At 43.4% G+C, this 20,066-nt stretch overlaps 2 protein-coding genes across 2 annotated transcripts; both read left to right on the top strand.

The window, feature by feature from the left end:
* The first annotated feature begins 497 nt into the window (after positions 1-497).
* Positions 498-6,080, top strand: LOC134094594 (UDP-glucuronosyltransferase 2A1-like). Its single transcript, XM_062548185.1, has 2 exons — positions 498-554; positions 3,940-6,080. The coding sequence occupies exon 2, from the start codon at positions 3,950-3,952 to the stop codon at positions 5,522-5,524; it is 1,575 nt and encodes a 524-aa protein (XP_062404169.1). The 5' UTR covers positions 498-554; positions 3,940-3,949; the 3' UTR covers positions 5,525-6,080.
* Positions 6,081-12,308: 6,228 nt separating this feature from the next.
* LOC134094430 (UDP-glucuronosyltransferase 2A1-like) lies at positions 12,309-17,142 on the top strand. Its single transcript, XM_062547940.1, has 3 exons — positions 12,309-12,483; positions 13,390-13,487; positions 14,756-17,142. Exon 3 carries the CDS (start codon positions 14,774-14,776, stop codon positions 16,376-16,378), a length of 1,605 nt encoding a protein of 534 aa, XP_062403924.1. The 5' UTR covers positions 12,309-12,483; positions 13,390-13,487; positions 14,756-14,773; the 3' UTR covers positions 16,379-17,142.
* Positions 17,143-20,066: the final 2,924 nt, after the last annotated feature.

Below are 20,066 nucleotides of genomic sequence, written 5' to 3'. Positions count from 1 at the left end.
GCCTCACCCCTGGTTTAGACCTGTGTGTGTGTGTGTGTGTGTGTGTGTGTGTGTGTGTGTACGGTAACAAATGGCAAATGTATCTGAAGTTGCCCATGCCCCTTGTGTTCAGAGTCTGTACTGTGTGTGTGTGTGTGTGTACGGTAACAAATGGCAAATGTATCTGAAGTTGCCCATGCCCCTGTGTTCAGAGTCTGTACTGTAGGCGTGTCCCTTCACCAGGAGCATAAACACACTGCTGGGCTTGCGCCCTCCTAGAGGGATTGAACACTCATGTGTTTCAGACTACTTCCACATTTTTGAGTTGAGTATCAAATTGCATCCTGTCCACGTGAGTACAGCATTGCAGAGTAGGCAGTCTTTGTTTTCCCAGCCTTCCTTACACAATTCTCCCCAGGGGAGGGATTACCTTGGGAGTGGGAGTGTTTTGTGTCCCGTAGTCCAAAGATTTTCCTGTTTAGTTTACACGTTCATCCTGAATAACTCCTGCCCTCTCCTCTGGCTGAATCCTCACAGTGCCGTGATTTTCTCCATTTAACTGCACCCTGTGCCGGGTGAGTGCACCATTGACATTTTATTCAACCTTTATTTTTCCAGGACGGTCCAGTTGAGGGAGTCCTGGTCGACGACAGCAGTGATTCAATTAGAAAGACAGTGAATGGACAACATGGGACATGGATACATACACACACCAATAGTACACTAACATGGGACAGTCCCAAGACACCAATAGCACACTAACACAGAAGGCAGAGACAGCAAAGGAGAGATAAAATAATGAATTAGAATGAAATAGAACACTATACAGTAAGCAGTGACAATGTTGTAGAAATGCATGTCGTAGTATGCGCACAGTCTTCAGACCTGACTTTTAGCATACCACTGTGAGATCTAACATGTATTTACATACATATTATGTGTGGAAGTGTGTGTCTGTATGTGTGTGTGTGTGTGTGTGTGTGTGTGTGTGAGTGTGTGTGTGTGTTTCTGAGTGTTCTTAGTTTTGACATACCATTTTGATATACACACACATAAGAATGTTTCAGTCACACAGATTCAGATTTGTTGCAAATAAGTGCCTTTAACAGTGAACACGAAACAAATGTTTGTTTTTATTTCAAGTAGTACTGAGTAGAGCGGCGCCTTGCGCTTTAGTCCATACATTTCTCTGGTGCTTTTTAGTCCATACGTTTCTCTGGTGCCGTAGTCCATACGTTTCTCTGGTGTGGTAGTCCATACGTTTCTCTGGTGTGGTAGTCCATACGTCTCTCTGTTTCAGTCCATTAAGATTAATTGTAAAAAGATGATTTTATATTCCTCTTTTTAGTCAACTTTAGCATGGGGTCTAATACTTATTCTCCCCACTGTATCTGCATTCACATTGAAATAAACTAGGGCCGGGACTTTAGCGCGTTAATTACGATTAATTAATTACACAAACATTAATGCGTTAAAAAAATTGACGCATTTTAATCGTATGCCTATTTATTTTTGCACCGCGGAACGTTTCTCACTGGATGAGTTTCAGACGGACCGATTATACTGGAGCACCAAGTAGTTCGGTTCAGACCATAGACTGTAAGGTTCAGACAAAACAAACCACAGTGGCACAGTGAACATGAACAAAGAAGCTGATGTGACCGCGTTGGTTGGCCCCGTGGATGAGAAATGTTGTTACAAAAAACGAACGGATGGAAGCGCAGATAAGAGCATGGTTGTGTGCAACCTATGCAACAAGGACGTATCACCACAGGTATCACCTCAGTGCAAAACATAAAGCAGCTAGCTGCTAGCGTGGACAAAGTATTGTGATACTCCAGTCCAGACACTTGAGGGAAACCTCTGAGCTTTATTTATTATTAAATAGCAACCGAGTTGCTGTTACAGCCACAACTCACGCTAATAACAGTAATCCACCGCACCTAATTCCATGTCCAACTTTCATAGACCTAAAAGAAACTTCACACTCAGAACCGCATACAAGCACACACGCACACACGTAAACTCCGCCCCCCAGTTCCCCTTAAAGGGACACAACAATTTCATGAACTCAACTCAAGGTAACAGGTGACACAATTAACAGGATATCACAGTATTATAGTTTACAGAATGTCTACCTATCTATAGGCTACATGAATTTCTGAAAATGTACTATTTGTAAATATGGTATTGCTACACTTTATGGCAAAAATTGCACTGGTCTGTTGGACTTATTAATAAACAATATTTTTGTTGCTTAAGCTTAGGCCTATGTATTCAGTCATTATCCAATAGTAGGCTATACTAAAAATCCATGTGAAAAAAAAATACTTCTCACTGTTCTCAGGTCATATATTTATATTAGGGCCGGGACTTTAGCGCGTTAATTACGATTAATTAATTACACAAACATTAATGCGTTAAAAAAATTGACGCATTTTAATCGTATGCCTATTTATTTTTGCACCGCGGAACGTTTCTCACTGGATGAGTTTCAGACGGACCGATTATACTGGAGCACCAAGTAGTTCGGTTCAGACCATAGACTGTAAGGTTCAGACAAAACAAACCACAGTGGCACAGTGAACATGAACAAAGAAGCTGATGTGACCGCGTTGGTTGGCCCCGTGGATGAGAAATGTTGTTACAAAAAACGAACGGATGGAAGCGCAGATAAGAGCATGGTTGTGTGCAACCTATGCAACAAGGACGTATCACCACAGGTATCACCTCAGTGCAAAACATAAAGCAGCTAGCTGCTAGCGTGGACAAAGTATTGTGATACTCCAGTCCAGACACTTGAGGGAAACCTCTGAGCTTTATTTATTATTAAATAGCAACCGAGTTGCTGTTACAGCCACAACTCACGCTAATAACAGTAATCCACCGCACCTAATTCCATGTCCAACTTTCATAGACCTAAAAGAAACTTCACACTCAGAACCGCATACAAGCACACACGCACACACGTAAACTCCGCCCCCCAGTTCCCCTTAAAGGGACACAACAATTTCATGAACTCAACTCAAGGTAACAGGTGACACAATTAACAGGATATCACAGTATTATAGTTTACAGAAGGTCTACCTATCTATAGGCTACATGAATTTCTGAAAATGTACTATTTGTAAATATGGTATTGCTACACTTTATGGCAAAAATTGCACTGGTCTGTTGGACTTATTAATAAACAATATTTTTGTTGCTTAAGCTTAGGCCTATGTATTCAGTCATTATCCAATAGTAGGCTATACTAAAAATCCATGTGAAAAAAAAATACTTCTCACTGTTCTCAGGTCATATATTTATATACAATTAAAATGCGATTAATTTCGATTAATTAATTACAAAGCCTCTAATTAATTAGATTAATTTTTTTAATCGAGTCCCAGCCCTAATTTATATACAATTAAAATGCGATTAATTTCGATTAATTAATTACAAAGCCTCTAATTAATTAGATTAATTTTTTTAATCGAGTCCCAGCCCTAAAATAAACATTTGTCTACATTTCCACCACGTCTATAGGAGTAGATAGATCAACGCCACAAGCAAAAGGGATTAAGGAGAGTAGTCGTAGGTATGAAGGACAGCCCTCTGTTGAGAGGTTTTTATCATCACATCTCTGGCCTGATAGACTGAAGATTAGACTGGTGTGTTATGTTTCAGTTGGCCTTGACTCCCTTTTTGAAAAAAAAAAAAAAATACTCTACATGGTTTAGAAACAGACTTGACTTGTTTTTGTCTCTGACTGCAAGTCCTCCCTAGCTGCCCTCAACTGTTTCATCTGTTCCTCTACACTGTTTAAAACTTTGCTGTTAAGTAGTGTTTCAATTAAAAAAGCTGTAACCCATAACATTTTCTGTGGTAGGATCTACGTTTACCCTGGACAGTGCAGATTTGGGGTTAGCATTGCATGCCTGTATCACACAGTAACTGGTCTGTCCTCTCTTCTTTCAGATCAGTCAAGATGCACCACTTCACCTGGACAGTCTTGGTGCTGTCAGTCACTCTGTCTGTGAGCTCTGGAGGTAAAGTGCTGGTGTTCCCAGTGGATGGCAGCCACTGGGTGAACATGAAGGTCATCGTTGAGGAGCTCCACTCCCGAGGCCACAGCATCACTGTAGTACGAGCCTCAGACAGCTGGTACATTAAAGAGGAGTCTCCCCATTACAAGGCCATCACCATCCCCACCCCTGGAGGCTTTGATGAGAAGTTCTTTGGCTCCTTTGTGATGAAAATGCTGAACATACGGAAAGAAGGAAAGTTCTTCTGGACTCGCTTGATGCTTGAGATGGAAGTAGCTGAGAAGTTCACAGAGTTGCACCGGCAAATGTGTGAGATGTTGACGATGATGTTTCAAGACGAAGCTCTAATGAAATCCCTCACTGATTCCAAGTTTGATGTCATGCTGACTGATCCAGGCGTAGGAGGTGGAGTGTTTCTGGCTCGACGTCTAGATCTTCCACTGGTGTTCAATGTGCGGTGGACGGTGCATGGAGAGGGACACTTTGCCATCGCTCCCACCCCTCTCTCCTATGTCCCTGTCCCTGGAGCTGAGCTGTCAGACAAGATGACTTTCTCTCAGAGGCTTAAGAACATGCTGACATATACCTTTACTTTATATCAAATTTCAACAATTGTTGGTCCTCACTACAACGCTTTTTGCAAACGGTTCTTTGGGCCTGATGTCGACTACTTCTCCTTATTCCAAGATGCTGATATCTGGCTCATGAGGAATGACTTCACCTTTGAGTTTCCACGCCCAACCATGCCCAATGTGGTCTACATGAGTGGGTTCCAATGCAAGCCATCTAGACCACTTCCTGTTGACCTGGAAGAGTTTGTCAATAGCTCTGGGGAGCATGGCGTCATTGTTATGTCCCTGGGTACTCTTTTAGCTGAGCTCCCCAGTGATACAGCGGAGGAGATTGCGGCAGCTTTTGCTCAGCTTCCCCAAAAGGTCATCTGGAGATACACAGGGCCCAAACCCTCGACTCTTGGCAACAACACCTTACTAGTGGACTGGCTGCCCCAAAATGACCTCCTTGGACACCCAAAGACAAAAGTGTTTGTAGCCCATGGGGGCACCAATGGTGTCCAAGAAGCAATTTACCATGGTGTCCCGATACTTGGCCTGCCCCTAGTGTTTGATCAGCCAGATAACCTGTCCAGAATGGTGGCAAAAGGAACGGCTAAGGTACTGGACATTGCCACTCTGGACAGAGCAGAGCTTGTGGAGGCACTAAAGGAGGTGCTCTATGAGCCGTCCTACAGGGAGAACATGCAGAGGCTCTCCAGGATCCACCATGACCAGCCCATGAAGCCTCTGGACCGTGCTATTTTCTGGATCGAGTTCGTCATGAGGAACGGAGGTGCCGGTCACCTGCGCACCCAGTCCTTCAGGATGTCCTGGATCGCTTATCACTCTATAGACGTCATTCTGACTCTGCTCACGGCTCTGCTGCTCTTACTGTTGATTACGGTCCTGGCCATCAAAAAATGCTGTTCACTTTTATTCAGAAAGAAAGTCAAAAGTGAATAACACTTTTTATTCAACAATGTCACAGTTACAGAGCCCTTGGTGATTTCTTTCCAAACACTTTTGTCATATTTTTGTATTAGCTTGTAATATATTAGCTTGTTGTGGAAGACACAACATTACTGTGAGCAGTTGTACATTTTGGCAAGCTAATGGAAGACTATTGCCTGTACAAATATTGGTTAATTAAAGTCATCACCATGACACAATATCACTTATGCAGTAAATTTCTTATCTTATCTCCAAATATTGATTGTGTGGTCCAGTTATTTGTAAAGCACTGGACCCTTGACAGTAGTACTGAAAACTATCTATTTGATACAGCAGGGACTAAATAAATTGACTTGAACACCTAATTGTGTCATTACAGCATCTGTATTTTTGAAGACTTGTGACTTTTACTCCACCACATTTGAAATATATCTACGGTACTTTCTAATTTACATACCAGATTGATACTCGTTACTGAGTTATCTTGTTCTGTATTCGACAGCAGTCATTTCACTCACTATATTCACTGTACATCTAAACGTGGGTTTTTACCTGAACATGGGCAAACATTTTGACCTGGGATCATAAGTTGCAACCGTTAAGCGTGAATTCCCCATCCTGCTACTTGAAAACAGTAAGATGATTGGTTGTAGCACTATCCTACTGCGTGGAGAGGGAATTTGAAAGACAACCATTTATCCCACCCCTCCAATTGAGCCCTCGGTTAAGTGCCTTGTTCAAAGACACAATGGTGGAAGCCAGGAACTGACAACTTTCAGGCTACTGCACGCTAACCCAGCTCCTTAAGCACTACACTTCTCAAGTACCCGTACTGCACGCTAACCCAGCTCCTTAAGCACTACACTTCTCAAGTACCCATACTGCACGCTAACCCAGCTCCTTAAGCACTACACTTCTCAAGTACCCATACTGCACGCTAACCCAGCTCCTTAAGCACTACACTTCTCAAGTACCCGTACTGCACGCTAACCCAGCTCCTTAAGCACTACACTTCTCAAGTACCCATACTACACGCTAACCCAGCTCCTTAAGCACTACACTTCTCAAGTACCCGTACTGCACACTAACCCAGCTCCTTAAGCACTACACTTCTCAAGTACCCATCTTCTCAAAGGTGTACTCCTCTCGTGGACCCCAGGCCCACATCTTTGATTTCCTCAGAAGGTGTCTGTGAGGACGTGTTTTCTCAGTCAGGTGAAGCAGGAATTTCTCCAAGTGATTTTTCATTTGTCAAAAGGTGCCTCCCCTCACTAATGTGGATGGTTCAGATTATTCAAAATGCAGCAGCTAGGGTTCTCACAAAAACAAAAAGAACTGAGCACATTACTCCAATTCTTAAATCTCTGCACTGGCTTCCAGTAAGTCACAGAAGTGACTTTAAAGCACTACTGCTTGTTTATAAATCAGTAAATGGAGCCGGACCTAAATACCTATCAGACATGTTTCAGCAGTACACACCTTCTTGTCCTCTCAGGTCTCAGGAGAAAAACCTCTTATTAAAACCTGCTGTTAGAACTAAACATGGCAAAGCAGCTTTTAGCTACTATGCAGCTCAGCTCTGGAACCAACTTTTGGATGACATTAAAAAGGCCCCAACTGCAGCCTGTTTTAAATCTAGACTTAAGACCAAATTGTTCTCAGATGCTTTCTGCTAACTGTCTTTTAATTATCCCACCTTGAGTCTTTTATGTTAATTATTCAATGTTGATTTTACCTTGATTTATGCTTTCTTTTTATTTTCTATTATGATCTTTTTATTATTATTATTGGGGGCCAAGCAGCGAAGCTGCGAAGGCACCCATTGTGTTTCTATGTTTTCTTACTATTATAAACTATTATTGGGGGCCAAGCAGCGAAGCTGCGAAGGCACCCATAGTGATGCTTAGTTTTCTTATTATTACAGTGCATGAAAATGCACTGTACTGTTCTTCCTAGTCTTCTTATTATTTTCTTTATTATTATTCCGCTGACAGCTTTTTCTAACCGCAATTTCTCTTCAACCGTTTAACTTAGAAACTTCATTCAAACTTTGTAACGTAGGTATTCTAATGGATCGGGTTGCTATGACTTTTCAACTTTGTAACTTTTATACTTTTTGAACTATAAATTAAAAACTATTACAAATTTCCCCATAGACTTAACATTGGCCTCTATGACATCACAATCGGGTCGTTGAGCAATTAGAATCTTATGCCAGGTGGCCAGCCCCACCTGCAGCAGCCCTCTCTCTCTCAGGCTTTAAGCATACAATCTCTCTGTGAAGACTACATATCCTGTTAACTGTTTCCTCTGTCCACAACTGTTTCAAAATAAAAGTCCTCACTGCAATAATACACTATTAAATCATTTAACCACTGAAACTACTCAACTATTTAACTGTTCAACCATTCCAACTGTCATTTATCATCAACTATGCCTCCAGTCAACTAAATGAATCCTCCATGTACCTAGCAACCAACATAGCAACCATTAAAATTAAGCGTTTTTGACAGTTTCCATAGCAACCAACATGATTATACTACAGTAACTTCTTTATTCTTGATAGTGGGCACCATGGATACCCTAGCAACTACTGTTTCAAAATAAAAGTCCTCACTAGCAAGTTAGCATTGTTAGCATGGTTAGCACAGTTAGCATTGTTAACATAGTTAGCATTTTTAGCATAACTGCTAAAAATGATTAGCTAAGTTAGCTCATCAACCTGGTTAGCATTGTTAGCATAGTTAGCATTGTTAACATAGTTAGCATTTTTAACACAACTGCTAAAATGATTAGCTAAGTTAGCTAATCAACGTGGTTAGCATAGTTAACATAGTTAGCAATGTTAGCATAGTTAGCATTTTTTAGCATTACTGCTAGAAATCATCAGCTAAGTTAACTTATCACCCTGGTTAGCATTGTTAGCATAGTTAACATTTTAGAATACCTGTTAGAAATTATTAGTTAAGTTAGAACAGGAATGTTTAAGCTTTAAAATGTCTACCTTAACACTATCAACTCTCTTTAAACTATGAAACCACCATGTTTACCCTAGCTACACCTTAGTAGCCATATCTACATTTTTTTGCATTTTCATGCACTGGTAATTCCTTGGAATTGCATTTCTAGTTATAAACTATTATAATTCTTCTGCCATTGAAGTCTATGGCAGCCCATAGAACCGACTTGTGAAAAGTTGTGAAATTTGGCACACTGATTAGGGACAGTCCAATAATTCATCTCACCAAGTTTCATGTCGGCACCTCATGCGCTCTAGCGCCACCAACAGGTCAAAGTTGGACGTGCGTTCACGCACGTAACTTTTGACCCCTTGGGCCAATTTTCAAAAGTCAGGTATCATTAGAATCCTTGGACCAGCCTGAGTTCAACGGACCCTATGACGTCATTTTCCGCCATGATGGATTTTCCGCCATTTTGGATTTTGTCAAAAACACTTAAATGCCTTCTCCTCCTACAGATTTTGTCCGATCAACACCAAACTTCACACACATAATCTACAGACCATCTTGTATACTGAAATTATTTTTTTTCTTCGGAACTATAACCGTTCGCCTGTAACAGCCAATCGAATTTTGCGGCGAAGCCGCCAAACAGGAAGTGGGCTAATATTTTAGCAACCCTTGCGCGCATCAAAACCAATCTTGGTACATGGACTCTAGACCCCATCAGGATGAGGCTCAAGAAATTTGGTGACCTTTGACCTCTAGGGGGCGCCGCAGTTAGCAAAAAGGCATTTTGGCCTGTAGCTGTTGATGTGTTTGGAATTTAAACTTGCTACCGATGTCTAGTTATACTGTGGGAGGTCCTTAGGCTGACCCATTTCAATTTGTGACATCAACCTTATTTGATTCGGCCGCCATATTGGATTTAATAAAAATCCCTTAAACATTTCCACAGGTCACAAAATGTATCCGATCTGCACGAAACTTCACAGGGATGATCTTCAGCCCGAGTGTAACATAGGCTGTGCTTTTCGAAAGGATATCTTAAACCGTCCGCCCGCAATAGCCAATCGAAATTGAAGGCGAAGCCGCTGAACAGGAAGTGAGCCCGCTTCTCGGCCAATCTTGGGTTGTTTGACATCAAAATTCTTGTGACTGCTTAAAACTACATGCCTGACGTAACAGCATTGAGTTACCATGGCAACTCTGGCCTTTTTGTCCTGCCTGCTTGGCCCCCACATTGCTGCTTGCAGCTATATTTATTATTCCTCTGTGCATTGAAATCAATGGCAGCCCATAGAACCGACTACGGGAAAGTTGTTAAATTTGGCACACTGATTAGGGACAGTCCCATTATTCATGTCACCAAATTTCATGTCGGCACCTCAAACTATCTAGCGCCACCAACAGGTCAAAGTTGGATGTGTGTTCACGCACGTAACTTTTGACCCCTTGGGCCAATTTTTAAAAATTAGGTATCTTTGGAATCCTTGGACCAGCCCGAGTTCAACACACACTGTGACGTCATTTTCCGCCATGATGGATTTTCCGCCATTTTGGATTTTGTCAAAAACACTTATCAGCCTTCTCCTCCTACAGATTTTGTCCGATCGACACTAAACTTCACACACATAATCTACAGACCATCTTGTATTCTGGAATTATTTTTTATCTTCGGAACTATAACCGTTCGCCCGTAACAGCCAATCGAATTTCGCGGCGAAGCCGCCAAACAGGAAGTGGGCTCATATTTCAGCAACCCTTGCGCGCATCAAAACCAAACTTGGTATGTGGACCCGGGACCGCATCAGGAGGACGCTCAAGAAATTTGGTGACCTTTGACCTCTAGGGGGCGCTGCAATTAGCCAAAAGGCATTTCGGCCTGTAGCTATTGATGTGTTTGGAATTAAAACTTGCTAGTGGTGTCTGGTAATACTGTGGAAGGTCTTTAGGCTAGCCCAGCTCAATTTATGACATCAACATAATTGATTCTGCCACCATATTGGATTTAATCAAAACCCCTTAAACATTTCCACAGGTCACAAAATGTATCCGATCTGCACGAAACTTGACACAGATGATCTTCAGCCCGAGTCTAATATAGGCCTTGCTTTTTCGGAATGATATCTTAAACCGTTCGCCCGCAATAGCCAATCGAAATTGACGGCGAAGCCGCCGAACAGGAAGTGGGCTTGCATCTCGGGCAATCTTGGGTTGTTTGACATCAAAATTCTTGTGACTGCTTAAAACTACATACCTGACTTAACAGCATTGAGTTACCATGGCAACTCTGGCCTTTTGATCTGCCTGCTTGGCCCCCACATTGCTGCTTGCAGCTATATTTATTATTATTATTATTATTATTACTATTACTCTTTGCCCATCTATGCTTTTATCTGCTACTGTTTGTTTTTTGTTTATGTAAAGCACATTGATCTCTTACATTGACAATGACCTCTGTGTATGAAATGCACTATATAAATAAACTTGACTTGACTTGAGTACTCCCATGCTGCCTTGCGTGTGATTTCATTCACACTGCCTGGGAACCATGGACCTAGGCTGTGTCCAAAAGTCAAGCGTGCACGCTGGATAGTACCTTCTTTCCAGTAGCGTCTCAGTTAGCTTGCTCCTCAGTATGCGTACCTACCTACATTTGGATAGCACAAACTAGTTGGCGTCACCTGACTCGGGGAGGGGGATGTGTTGACGATTTGCATGACGTGTGGAGCTTGACCTGCGGTGCGCAATGGATTTTGGGTCTATTCTGACGTAACTTCCGGAAAATGCACACTGCCCAGCGTGTGTACCTATGTTTCAGACACAGCCCTAGTATAGGACCTGGTATAGGCTATGATACGTCTGGCTAACCTACAAGCTACGCACAGATGAAATTGATAGAGGTCCTCAGCGCCCAATAAACGGCTCCTGGCATTTGTAAACCATGCCTCAAATACGAGAAAATAAATGTTTGGTTCCCAGACCACATCTCATCTATGTGAGACACACACACACACACACACACACTAAAACTGATGCCACTCTGTAGTGTGAGCTTAGCAGTAATAAGTAGTATTGAGTAGTATTGAGGTCTACACCTAGCCTAGAAATCTAGACGCCCCTAGCGGCAACAAATGTAATTTGGCTGGCGGGGCAGTCTAGGCACGATCCATAGAGCCAGGGAGCTGAGAACTTGAAAAAATCAGCGGGCCAATCACAGCGTGTATAGAGTCGGTGGGTGGGCTTAACATAATGGTGACTGACAGGCGACCAGAAGTTGCGACGGTAACACATCCTGTTATTTGAAAACAAGAAGATGATTCGTTTAGCGTTATCCTATTGCCTGGAGAGGGAAGGTTACGCATCCTGCTACTTGAAAACAAGAAGATGATTCGTTTAGCGTTATCCTATTGCATGGAGAGGGAAGGTTACGCATCCTGCTACTTGAAAACAAGAAGATGATTTGTTTAGCGTTATCCTATTGCGGGGAGGGAATTTGAAAGACAACTGTTTATCCCACCCCTCCGATTGAGCCCTGTCTACGGAGAGTGTCCAGACCCTACATCTTGATGTGGGTCTGGCTCGTCAGGCTAGTCTACACCATCTGAGCATGTGCAAAACTGTGGTCAATGTGAAAACAGTATGCTGTGGATTAGTCGTGGTCAATGTGAAAACAGTATGCTGTGGATTAGTCGTGGTCAATGTGAAAACAGTATGCTCTGGATTAGTCGTGGCTTGCTACCAGCGGCACACCCACTGCCTGCGGATGTCCAAACCTGTTCTGTGTGGGCAAGTCCAGACTAATCACAACAAGGGTCCAATTTCGGCTTCATTCTGTATGTGCAGTGGAGGTGGCAGCTTGGATCTCTCCTGCACAATAGCGACTTGACCTCGCTGCCGTGCTCTGGAGGTGGACTACGAATTACGAATATCCAAAACACTATTTATGCCTCTGAAGACAAGCTTGTGGAGAGATGGTTCTCTCTCTGATTTTTCTTTGCGAATACTGTAAGTTCTGCATGCTCAGCTGTTCTCTGATGTGTGATTTGTCCTGTAGAGATGACTTGTATCTGCACTGCAATTTGGGGACATGGCAGCAGTAAATCTATTTAGCAGATGTCTTGTTGAGACGGGGGTAGTTCCCTCCACTATAGACAGTGTTTCAGGTATTTGGTGCTGAGGCATTTCCAAAGTATCACTGTTGTTTCAGGCTGTTTCTTAAAACTCTCAAACACAGTGCTGTTCTTAGTACTTCACCAATATACTCATGGGTCTCTAGTCTAGTGTGAAGTCATTGACCTCTCAATGACAATGACACCATTAGATTAGTATTGTGAAAGAATACCAAAGTTGCTCTGCTTGAGTCTCTCGAGTCACCCAGCCTGTGTGTGTGTCCTCACCTAGAGTGTGTGTGTGTGTGTGTAACTCCCTTGTTTACTTCCCTTTTGCCACCCCATTGCTACACCTCAATATCAGATATTTTCTGACATGCTCAATTGTATGTATTCATTTATTCCTTCATGAAATAAATATGTACAAACTGTATCAAATGCTGTTCATCCCCAAGTACAACATACAGTAAGGAGTGTTGAAATCACACACCGTTAGCACATAAGAGCGATAGCAGGCCTGTAAGGCCCTTATCTGCGTGTAATGCTGATGGGAGTTCTGTGGGTGAGAGGGCACATCACACACACACCTTTACCAGTTGACTCTAGGTGTTACTCAACAGGTGAAACCGCATTACACACCTCTGGTGGGTATTTCAGACACGCTGTATTTGCAGTGAATATTAATAACTGAATACATCACGTCAGAAGTGCAATGAGCTCACACCAAAGGGCCATATTTCTAAATAATCTCCTTGAAATGCTCTGCTACAATAATCTCAACGTGTGTGTACTTGACCTACAGCTGGACTTGCCCTTCGGACTTGTTTATCCTGATTACTGGAGCTCAAGAGGTCCACGGCTACTATAACACATTCTGCTCTCCGTCAACTCTCTGAGCAGGTGCGTTTTCATCAGTTGTTTGCCATTTCATTACTGCTGTGTATTTCTGAGACTGTCCATTTCCTCAGCATAGCTGAGTCCTGCTGTGATGTATTAGGATGGTGACCATATTTCAGTGGCAGATAACAAAAGATTATAAACAGCACTAACAGTGAATTAACATGTGACTGTACATAGTATCTACAGTAAAGCATCAGAAATATAAAGTAGTAGACTAAATATTTCTGATCATTAAATATATGTGACCCTGCAAGGCAAAACCAGTCGCTTTGGTAAAATTTACTAAATTAAGTTATCGTGCTCACATGAACGGCCATAAACTACGCTTTCCAAAGAAATGTATATCGAAGATATTGGAAACACTTAAGGCCCTTTTCCACCGAAAACAAACCTGGTGTTGAACTGGTGCCGTTCAGAATTCTTTAAACTGTGGTGCTATCAAGTGAACCAGCCCGCATTTACACCAGTTCTGAACCGAACCAAAGATGCGTCATCAGCAATGGGTGGTGCATGCAAAAGCAAAAGTTAATGAGATGCATAAACGGGAGAATGATATGACCAGTTGTCCCATAAAATCGGCAGAAACTAGCTGTTTGAAATGCCAGTCAACGTCTACAGTGCAATGCTAGTTGGATCGCTTTGTTTACTCATGACAAAAATTGATATGGACGGAAAACTCATGCTTTTAGCCTTCTCCTCTCTGAATGGCGCAGTGACACACCCACTCCGGTTCGCAGGAAAAAACAGGTATTTTTTGGTTCGACTTCCGAACCAAGGTGCCACGTTCCGAACCGGCTTTTGTTTGGTGGAAACGCAACGAACGGTTCAAATGTTGGTTCGCGAACGGGAACAGAGCCGGTTCTCTGTCGGTGAAAAAGGGCCTTAAGATAACCGCATTCAAAGTTGCCTTGGTTCTCCCGTCATGACATGCCAGAAAAGGAGAAATCCACCTTTTTCAGCGGCGTGGACAACAGGAATGACTGCTAACGTGTTGAATCTTCACTGGGTTTAAGAGTCAAAACTTTTCTGTGAAATTTGTTCACTATATGAAAGTGTAGACTGTTTACTGTCGAATTAAGCGAAAACGTGAAAGTTAACCTTTTAGCCCGAACGTTTGTTTATCATGGATTTTTTCAATATAGCATCGAGCGCAAAGCGACTGGTTTTGCCATTATATTTGCATTATAATCCTGTTTTTATCTGATGATGATCACATCTGCATGCTGACAGAAACGTGTGGTTTCTCTGAACCCTTGTTGTCCCTGCAGTGTAAGTGCTGGATCAGGATGCTGTGGACCAGGAGGCTGTGGATCAGGATGCTGTGGCGCATGCTGCTGGCTCTCTCGGCGCTGTCTGTCTGGCTCCCTGGGGCCCGAGGAGGGAACGTGCTGGTGTTCCCCGTAGATGGCAGCCACTGGGTGAACATGAAGGTCATCGTTGAGGAGCTGCACTCCCGAGGCCACAGCATCACTGTAGTGCGAGCCTCAAACAGCTGGCATATTAAAGAGGACTCCCCCTACTATACCTCACATACCATTGAAATGGGTCTGTACCAAGACAGTGTTGTGGATGAACTGGCATCTACACTTCTGCAGTTGCGGATGGAAGGCAGGTCCTTCTTTAAAGACATGGCGCTGGGAAACTCAGTAGTAGAAAGGTTCTCTGAGATGCATCGGGACATCTGTACAATGGTGGCCACGATATTTGAAGATGAGCATCTGATGCGGTCGCTGCGGGACGCTAAATACGACCTGGTTCTCACAGATCCTGCTTTTGGGGGCGGAGTGTTCTTAGCGCGCCGCCTTGAGCTGCCGCTGGTGTTTAACGTGAGATGGACCGTCCACGGCGAGGCCCACTTCGCCATCGCTCCCTCCCCTCTCTCCTACATTCCTTTCCCAGGAGCTGAGCTCACAGACAAGATGACCTTCTCTCAGAGGGTTGGGAATATCATTACATTCACTCTCAGTCACTTCATGTACAAAAGAATGACTGATACTCACTATACAGCTCTCTGTAAACAGTTCTTTGGGCCTGATGTCGACTACTTCTCCTTGTTCCAGGATGCTGATATCTGGCTCATGAGGAATGACTTCACCTTTGAGTTTCCACGCCCAACCATGCCCAATGTGGTCTACATGGGTGGGTTCCAATGCAAGCCTGCTAGACCACTTCCTGTTGACCTGGAAGAGTTTGTCAATAGCTCTGGGGAGCATGGGGCCATTGTTATGTCCCTGGGTACTTTGTTTGCTGAGCTCCCCAGTGACATCGCAGAGGAGATTGCGGCAGCTTTTGCTCAGCTTCCCCAAAAGGTCCTCTGGAGATACACAGGGCCCAAGCCCTCGACTCTTGGCAACAACACTTTACTAGTGGACTGGCTGCCCCAAAATGACCTGCTGGGACACCCAAAGACTAAAGTGTTTGTAGCCCATGGGGGCACCAATGGTGTCCAAGAAGCAATCTACCATGGTGTCCCGATACTTGGCTTGCCCCTAGTGTTTGATCAGCCAGATAACCTGTCCAGAATGGTGCGAAGAGGAACAGCTAAGGTACTGGACATTGCCACTCTGGACAGAGCAGAGCTTGTGGAGGCACTAAAGGAGGTGCTGTATGAGCCGTCCTACAGGGAGAACATGCAGAGGCTCTCCAGGATCCACCATGACCAGCCCATGAAGCCTCTGGACCGTGCTATTTTCTGGATCGAGTTCGTCATGAGGAACGGAGGTGCCGGTCACCTGCGCACCCAGTCCTTCAGGATGTCCTGGATCGCTTATCACTCTATAGACGTCATTCTGACTCTGCTCACGGCTCTGCTGCTCTTACTGTTGATTACGGTCCTGGCCATCAAAAAATGCTGTTCACTTTTATTCAGAAAGAAACTTAAAAGTGAGTAATGAGTAATTGAGTAATTTTTATTCAACAATGTCACAGTTACATAGCCCTTGGTGATTTCTTTCCAAACACTTTTGTCATATTTTTGTATTAGCTTGTAATTCAGAAAGACACTTTTATTCAGAAAGAAAGTCAGAAGTGAGTAATGCTCAATATGGGGTTCCATGGTTATCATACTGTACGTACAGTGTGGTTGCTCATTAACATGTAACATAGCAATGCTGTCACTACATAACATCATCTGCAGCTTACTGGGGCTGCAACGATTAATATTATTTGTTAACTATATCAGTTGGCAACTATTTCGATAAGCAATTATTAGGCTTGTATCATTTTTAAGGACAATACATGAAAATTCTCTGATTGAAGCTTCTTATTTTCTTTTCTTTTCACATTAGTGTATGCTATTGAATTTAATTAAATGGAATGGAATGCCTTTATTGTCATTGTACTTTACAATACAACGAAATTAGGAGCGCTACTCCACTGGGTGCACAGAATAAACACAATAAATAATCATTACAGCACACATAAAACAATAACAACAGTAAAAGAGCAATGATCAGATAAGTGCGAGTATTAAATTGCAGGAGGTGACAGTAATTGGCTGGATTTACTATGTGATTATTTGATGCATAAAGTCAGTGATGGACAGACAGTAGCTTGAAGCGAAGCCCAGTCCTTCCCCTTCATATAAATCGGCTGTTTTGGCAGGACTGGATGTGTCTTTTAGGAACTTGTAAATAAACAGAACATGTGAATCCAGTGTGCGTGTTTGACTCTTCCACTGATAATTAAGAAATTACGATATATGATCCTATGTGATTATTGTAATGCTGAGTTGAGCCCACTACAGCAGGTCTGGTCTCCACTACAGCAGGTCTGGTCTCCACTACAGCTGGTCTGGTCTCCACTGGTCTCTACTGCAGCAGATCTGGTCTCCACTGCAGGTCTGGTCTCCACTGGTCTCCACTGCAGCAGGTCTGGTCTCCACTACAGCAGGTCTGGTCTCCACTGGTCTCCACTACAGCAGGTCTGGTCTCCACTGCAGCAGATCTGGTCTCCACTGGTCTCCACTACAGCAGGTCTGGTCTCCACTGCAGCAGGTCTGGTCTCCACTACAGCAGGTCTGGTCTCCACTGGTCTCCACTACAGCAGGTCTGGTCTCCACTGCAGCAGGTCTGGTCTCCACTACAGCAGGTCTGGTCTCCACTGGTCTCCACTACAGCAGGTCTGGTCTCCACTGCAGCAGATCTGGTCTCCACTACAGCAGGTCTGGTCTCCACTGGTCTCCACTACAGCAGGTCTGGTCTCCACTGCAGCAGATCTGGTCTCCACTACAGCAGGTCTGGTCCCCACTGCAGCAGATCTGGTCTCCACTACAGCAGGTCTGGTCTCCACTGGTCTCTACTGCAGCAGGTCTGTGGACTGGACTCTGTGGAACGTCAAGAATCCAGCTCAGTCTCACAGAGAGAAACATGCCTAAAGCTGAGCTTGTGCTTGCATGGGCCTTTCGCTATAGACCAGGTTTTTCTAAAGCTGTGTGTGCATGGGCCTTTCGCTATATAGACCAGGTTTTTCTAAAGCTGTGTATGCATGGGCCTTTCGCTATAGACCAGGTTTTTCTTGGTCTGTGGCGTAATGATTGAAGAAGATAGTGATTATGTGATTTGGGGCTGTAACATACAGCGGTGCAAGCACTGTGGTGCTTTATCAATGAAAAATACTCTCTCCACAGCTTATATGATGTGTTTTAATGCAGAAAAAGACCCTGGAGTCAATTTTCGGCAGAGAGTTACACTTCAATAGTGTTGTAGTACTCGAGTCCGGTCTATAACTGACATCACAGCTGAGGGGTTGCAGAAAGCAAAGGCACATGTTAAGACAGGTCGGAATTGTGTTCATAGGAACATGGGTGCTCATTAGGCAATTCTGCAGTTTACCAGTCTGGCCAGCAGAGGGCAGGATTGTGCTGCAGGTCTCTCAAGTATTCTGGCCTCCCATGCCCTCCCTGTGAACAAGGTCCTGTACTCCAACCAAAAAAGAATTCTGGTGGTCCATTTATATTCATCCAGTTTAAGCGTATTTACACATTTAAGTGTGTTCTAATGTGAACATTTTTTTAAATGAGTTCTGCATCATTTTCTCATGTTTAAGACTGATCATAGTCTGGTCAGTGTCTTTGTAAGAGAGCAACATACATGCAGAACAAGTGCACTGTAATAGTTTTGCGTAGATTGACGTTTGGTCATGCTGACTGGTGATCGGAGCAGTGGGCCAAATTGGATTATGGGAAGGAACTCTGAGCCATAGATGGTGAGGGCTTAGCCAGGTGCTGCCTTGCCGCGAGCAGCTTGATCTCTAAGTCCCTCGAGCAGCTGCGCTGTGTCAGGAACATTTTCCAAGCATGACACTACCAGAGTTTCCTGTCACCCTTTCTTGTTTCAAACAGTAGGCTACCCTTATCAGCCAAACATTAAGATAGGCTGGTGTGATAGGCCTAGCCCCTGTTAACAAGGATGGACTTCACTTTGCGCATTGGATACTCAAATGCAAGTGTCCTTGGGCCTACATGGCTCCGAGATACACAACATTAGGATGCTTTTGAATTTTAGAAGTAGGGTGATATCAGGTAAAATGGGCCATCAGGTAAAATGGGCCGTTTAAGGTTTGGGGGTCCCAGCCCCTCTGGAATTTAGAGCCAATGACTGCAAAGGATGTTAAACTGTTGTCATAACTGTGCTTGACAAGTAACAGGTGATTTGATTGGTTTATGGTTGCTATGGTGGGCAGGGCAATAATGCTAATCAAGACTGCACCAGAAAACTGTGTGGTAAGTAGCCTGGCATAGCGAATCTGACTAAACTATTATAAGGATGATAAATCTATAAAAAAACAAACATGCCCATAAAAAAACTATGCAAAATATCTGTCTTGATGGCATCCATCAGACTTAATGTTGTTAGCTTGGTATATGAACATATTTTTTGGAAAAATCATGTTTTTCTTGGCGGCCCAATTTACCTTAACCCATTCAGGTAAAATGGGCCATATGGTTTCAGCTAAAATGGGCCATCCTATGGGCCCATTCTAATGGGCCAGATACACATGTGTGTGAGTGTGTGTGTGTGTGTGTGTGTGTGTGTGTGTGTGTGTGAGTGTGTGTCACGGTGTATCTCTCTCTCTGTGTTTGTGTAGCCTATGTAGGTGAGTAGCCTACACACACACACCCACACATGCACCCACACACCGACTGACACACACACACGTGCACGCACACAGTCTCACACACACACACACACACACACACACACACACACACACACACTTACCATGACCCCCCTCCCCCCACCACCAGTATGGCAAACAAGAAGGAAAAATGTTTTTATCACACACACACACGCACTAGTAATATTAGTTAGTAATATTAGTATTTTGAATATATCGATTATCAATTTTGAATGTGAATTTTTGTAATTTACACATTTGTTCTAAACACACACACACCCACACACACCCACACACACCCCCACACAAACACACACACACACACACACACACACACACACACCACTGGCATCAGTCAGGTTCCAAAATTGACTTTTTTAAGTGCTCATGGGTTTGCACCCACGATGTGTTTTTATTAATGCCACATATGAATATGTTTGTTTAATGCAGTCTAAATGTTAT

The sequence above is a fragment of the Sardina pilchardus genome, chromosome 10, assembly GCF_963854185.1.
Source record: "Sardina pilchardus chromosome 10, fSarPil1.1, whole genome shotgun sequence".
NCBI lineage: Eukaryota > Metazoa > Chordata > Actinopteri > Clupeiformes > Clupeidae > Sardina > Sardina pilchardus.
The sequence above is the reverse complement of the archived record's forward strand: the minus strand, read 5'-3'. Positions and strand labels throughout refer to the sequence as shown.

Coding starts and splice junctions, on each gene's coding strand:
- LOC134094594 (XM_062548185.1), top strand. CDS start 3,950: ATGCACCACTTCACCTGGACAGTCTTGGTGCTGTCAGTCACTCTGTCT.
- LOC134094430 (XM_062547940.1), top strand. CDS start 14,774: ATGCTGTGGACCAGGAGGCTGTGGATCAGGATGCTGTGGCGCATGCTG.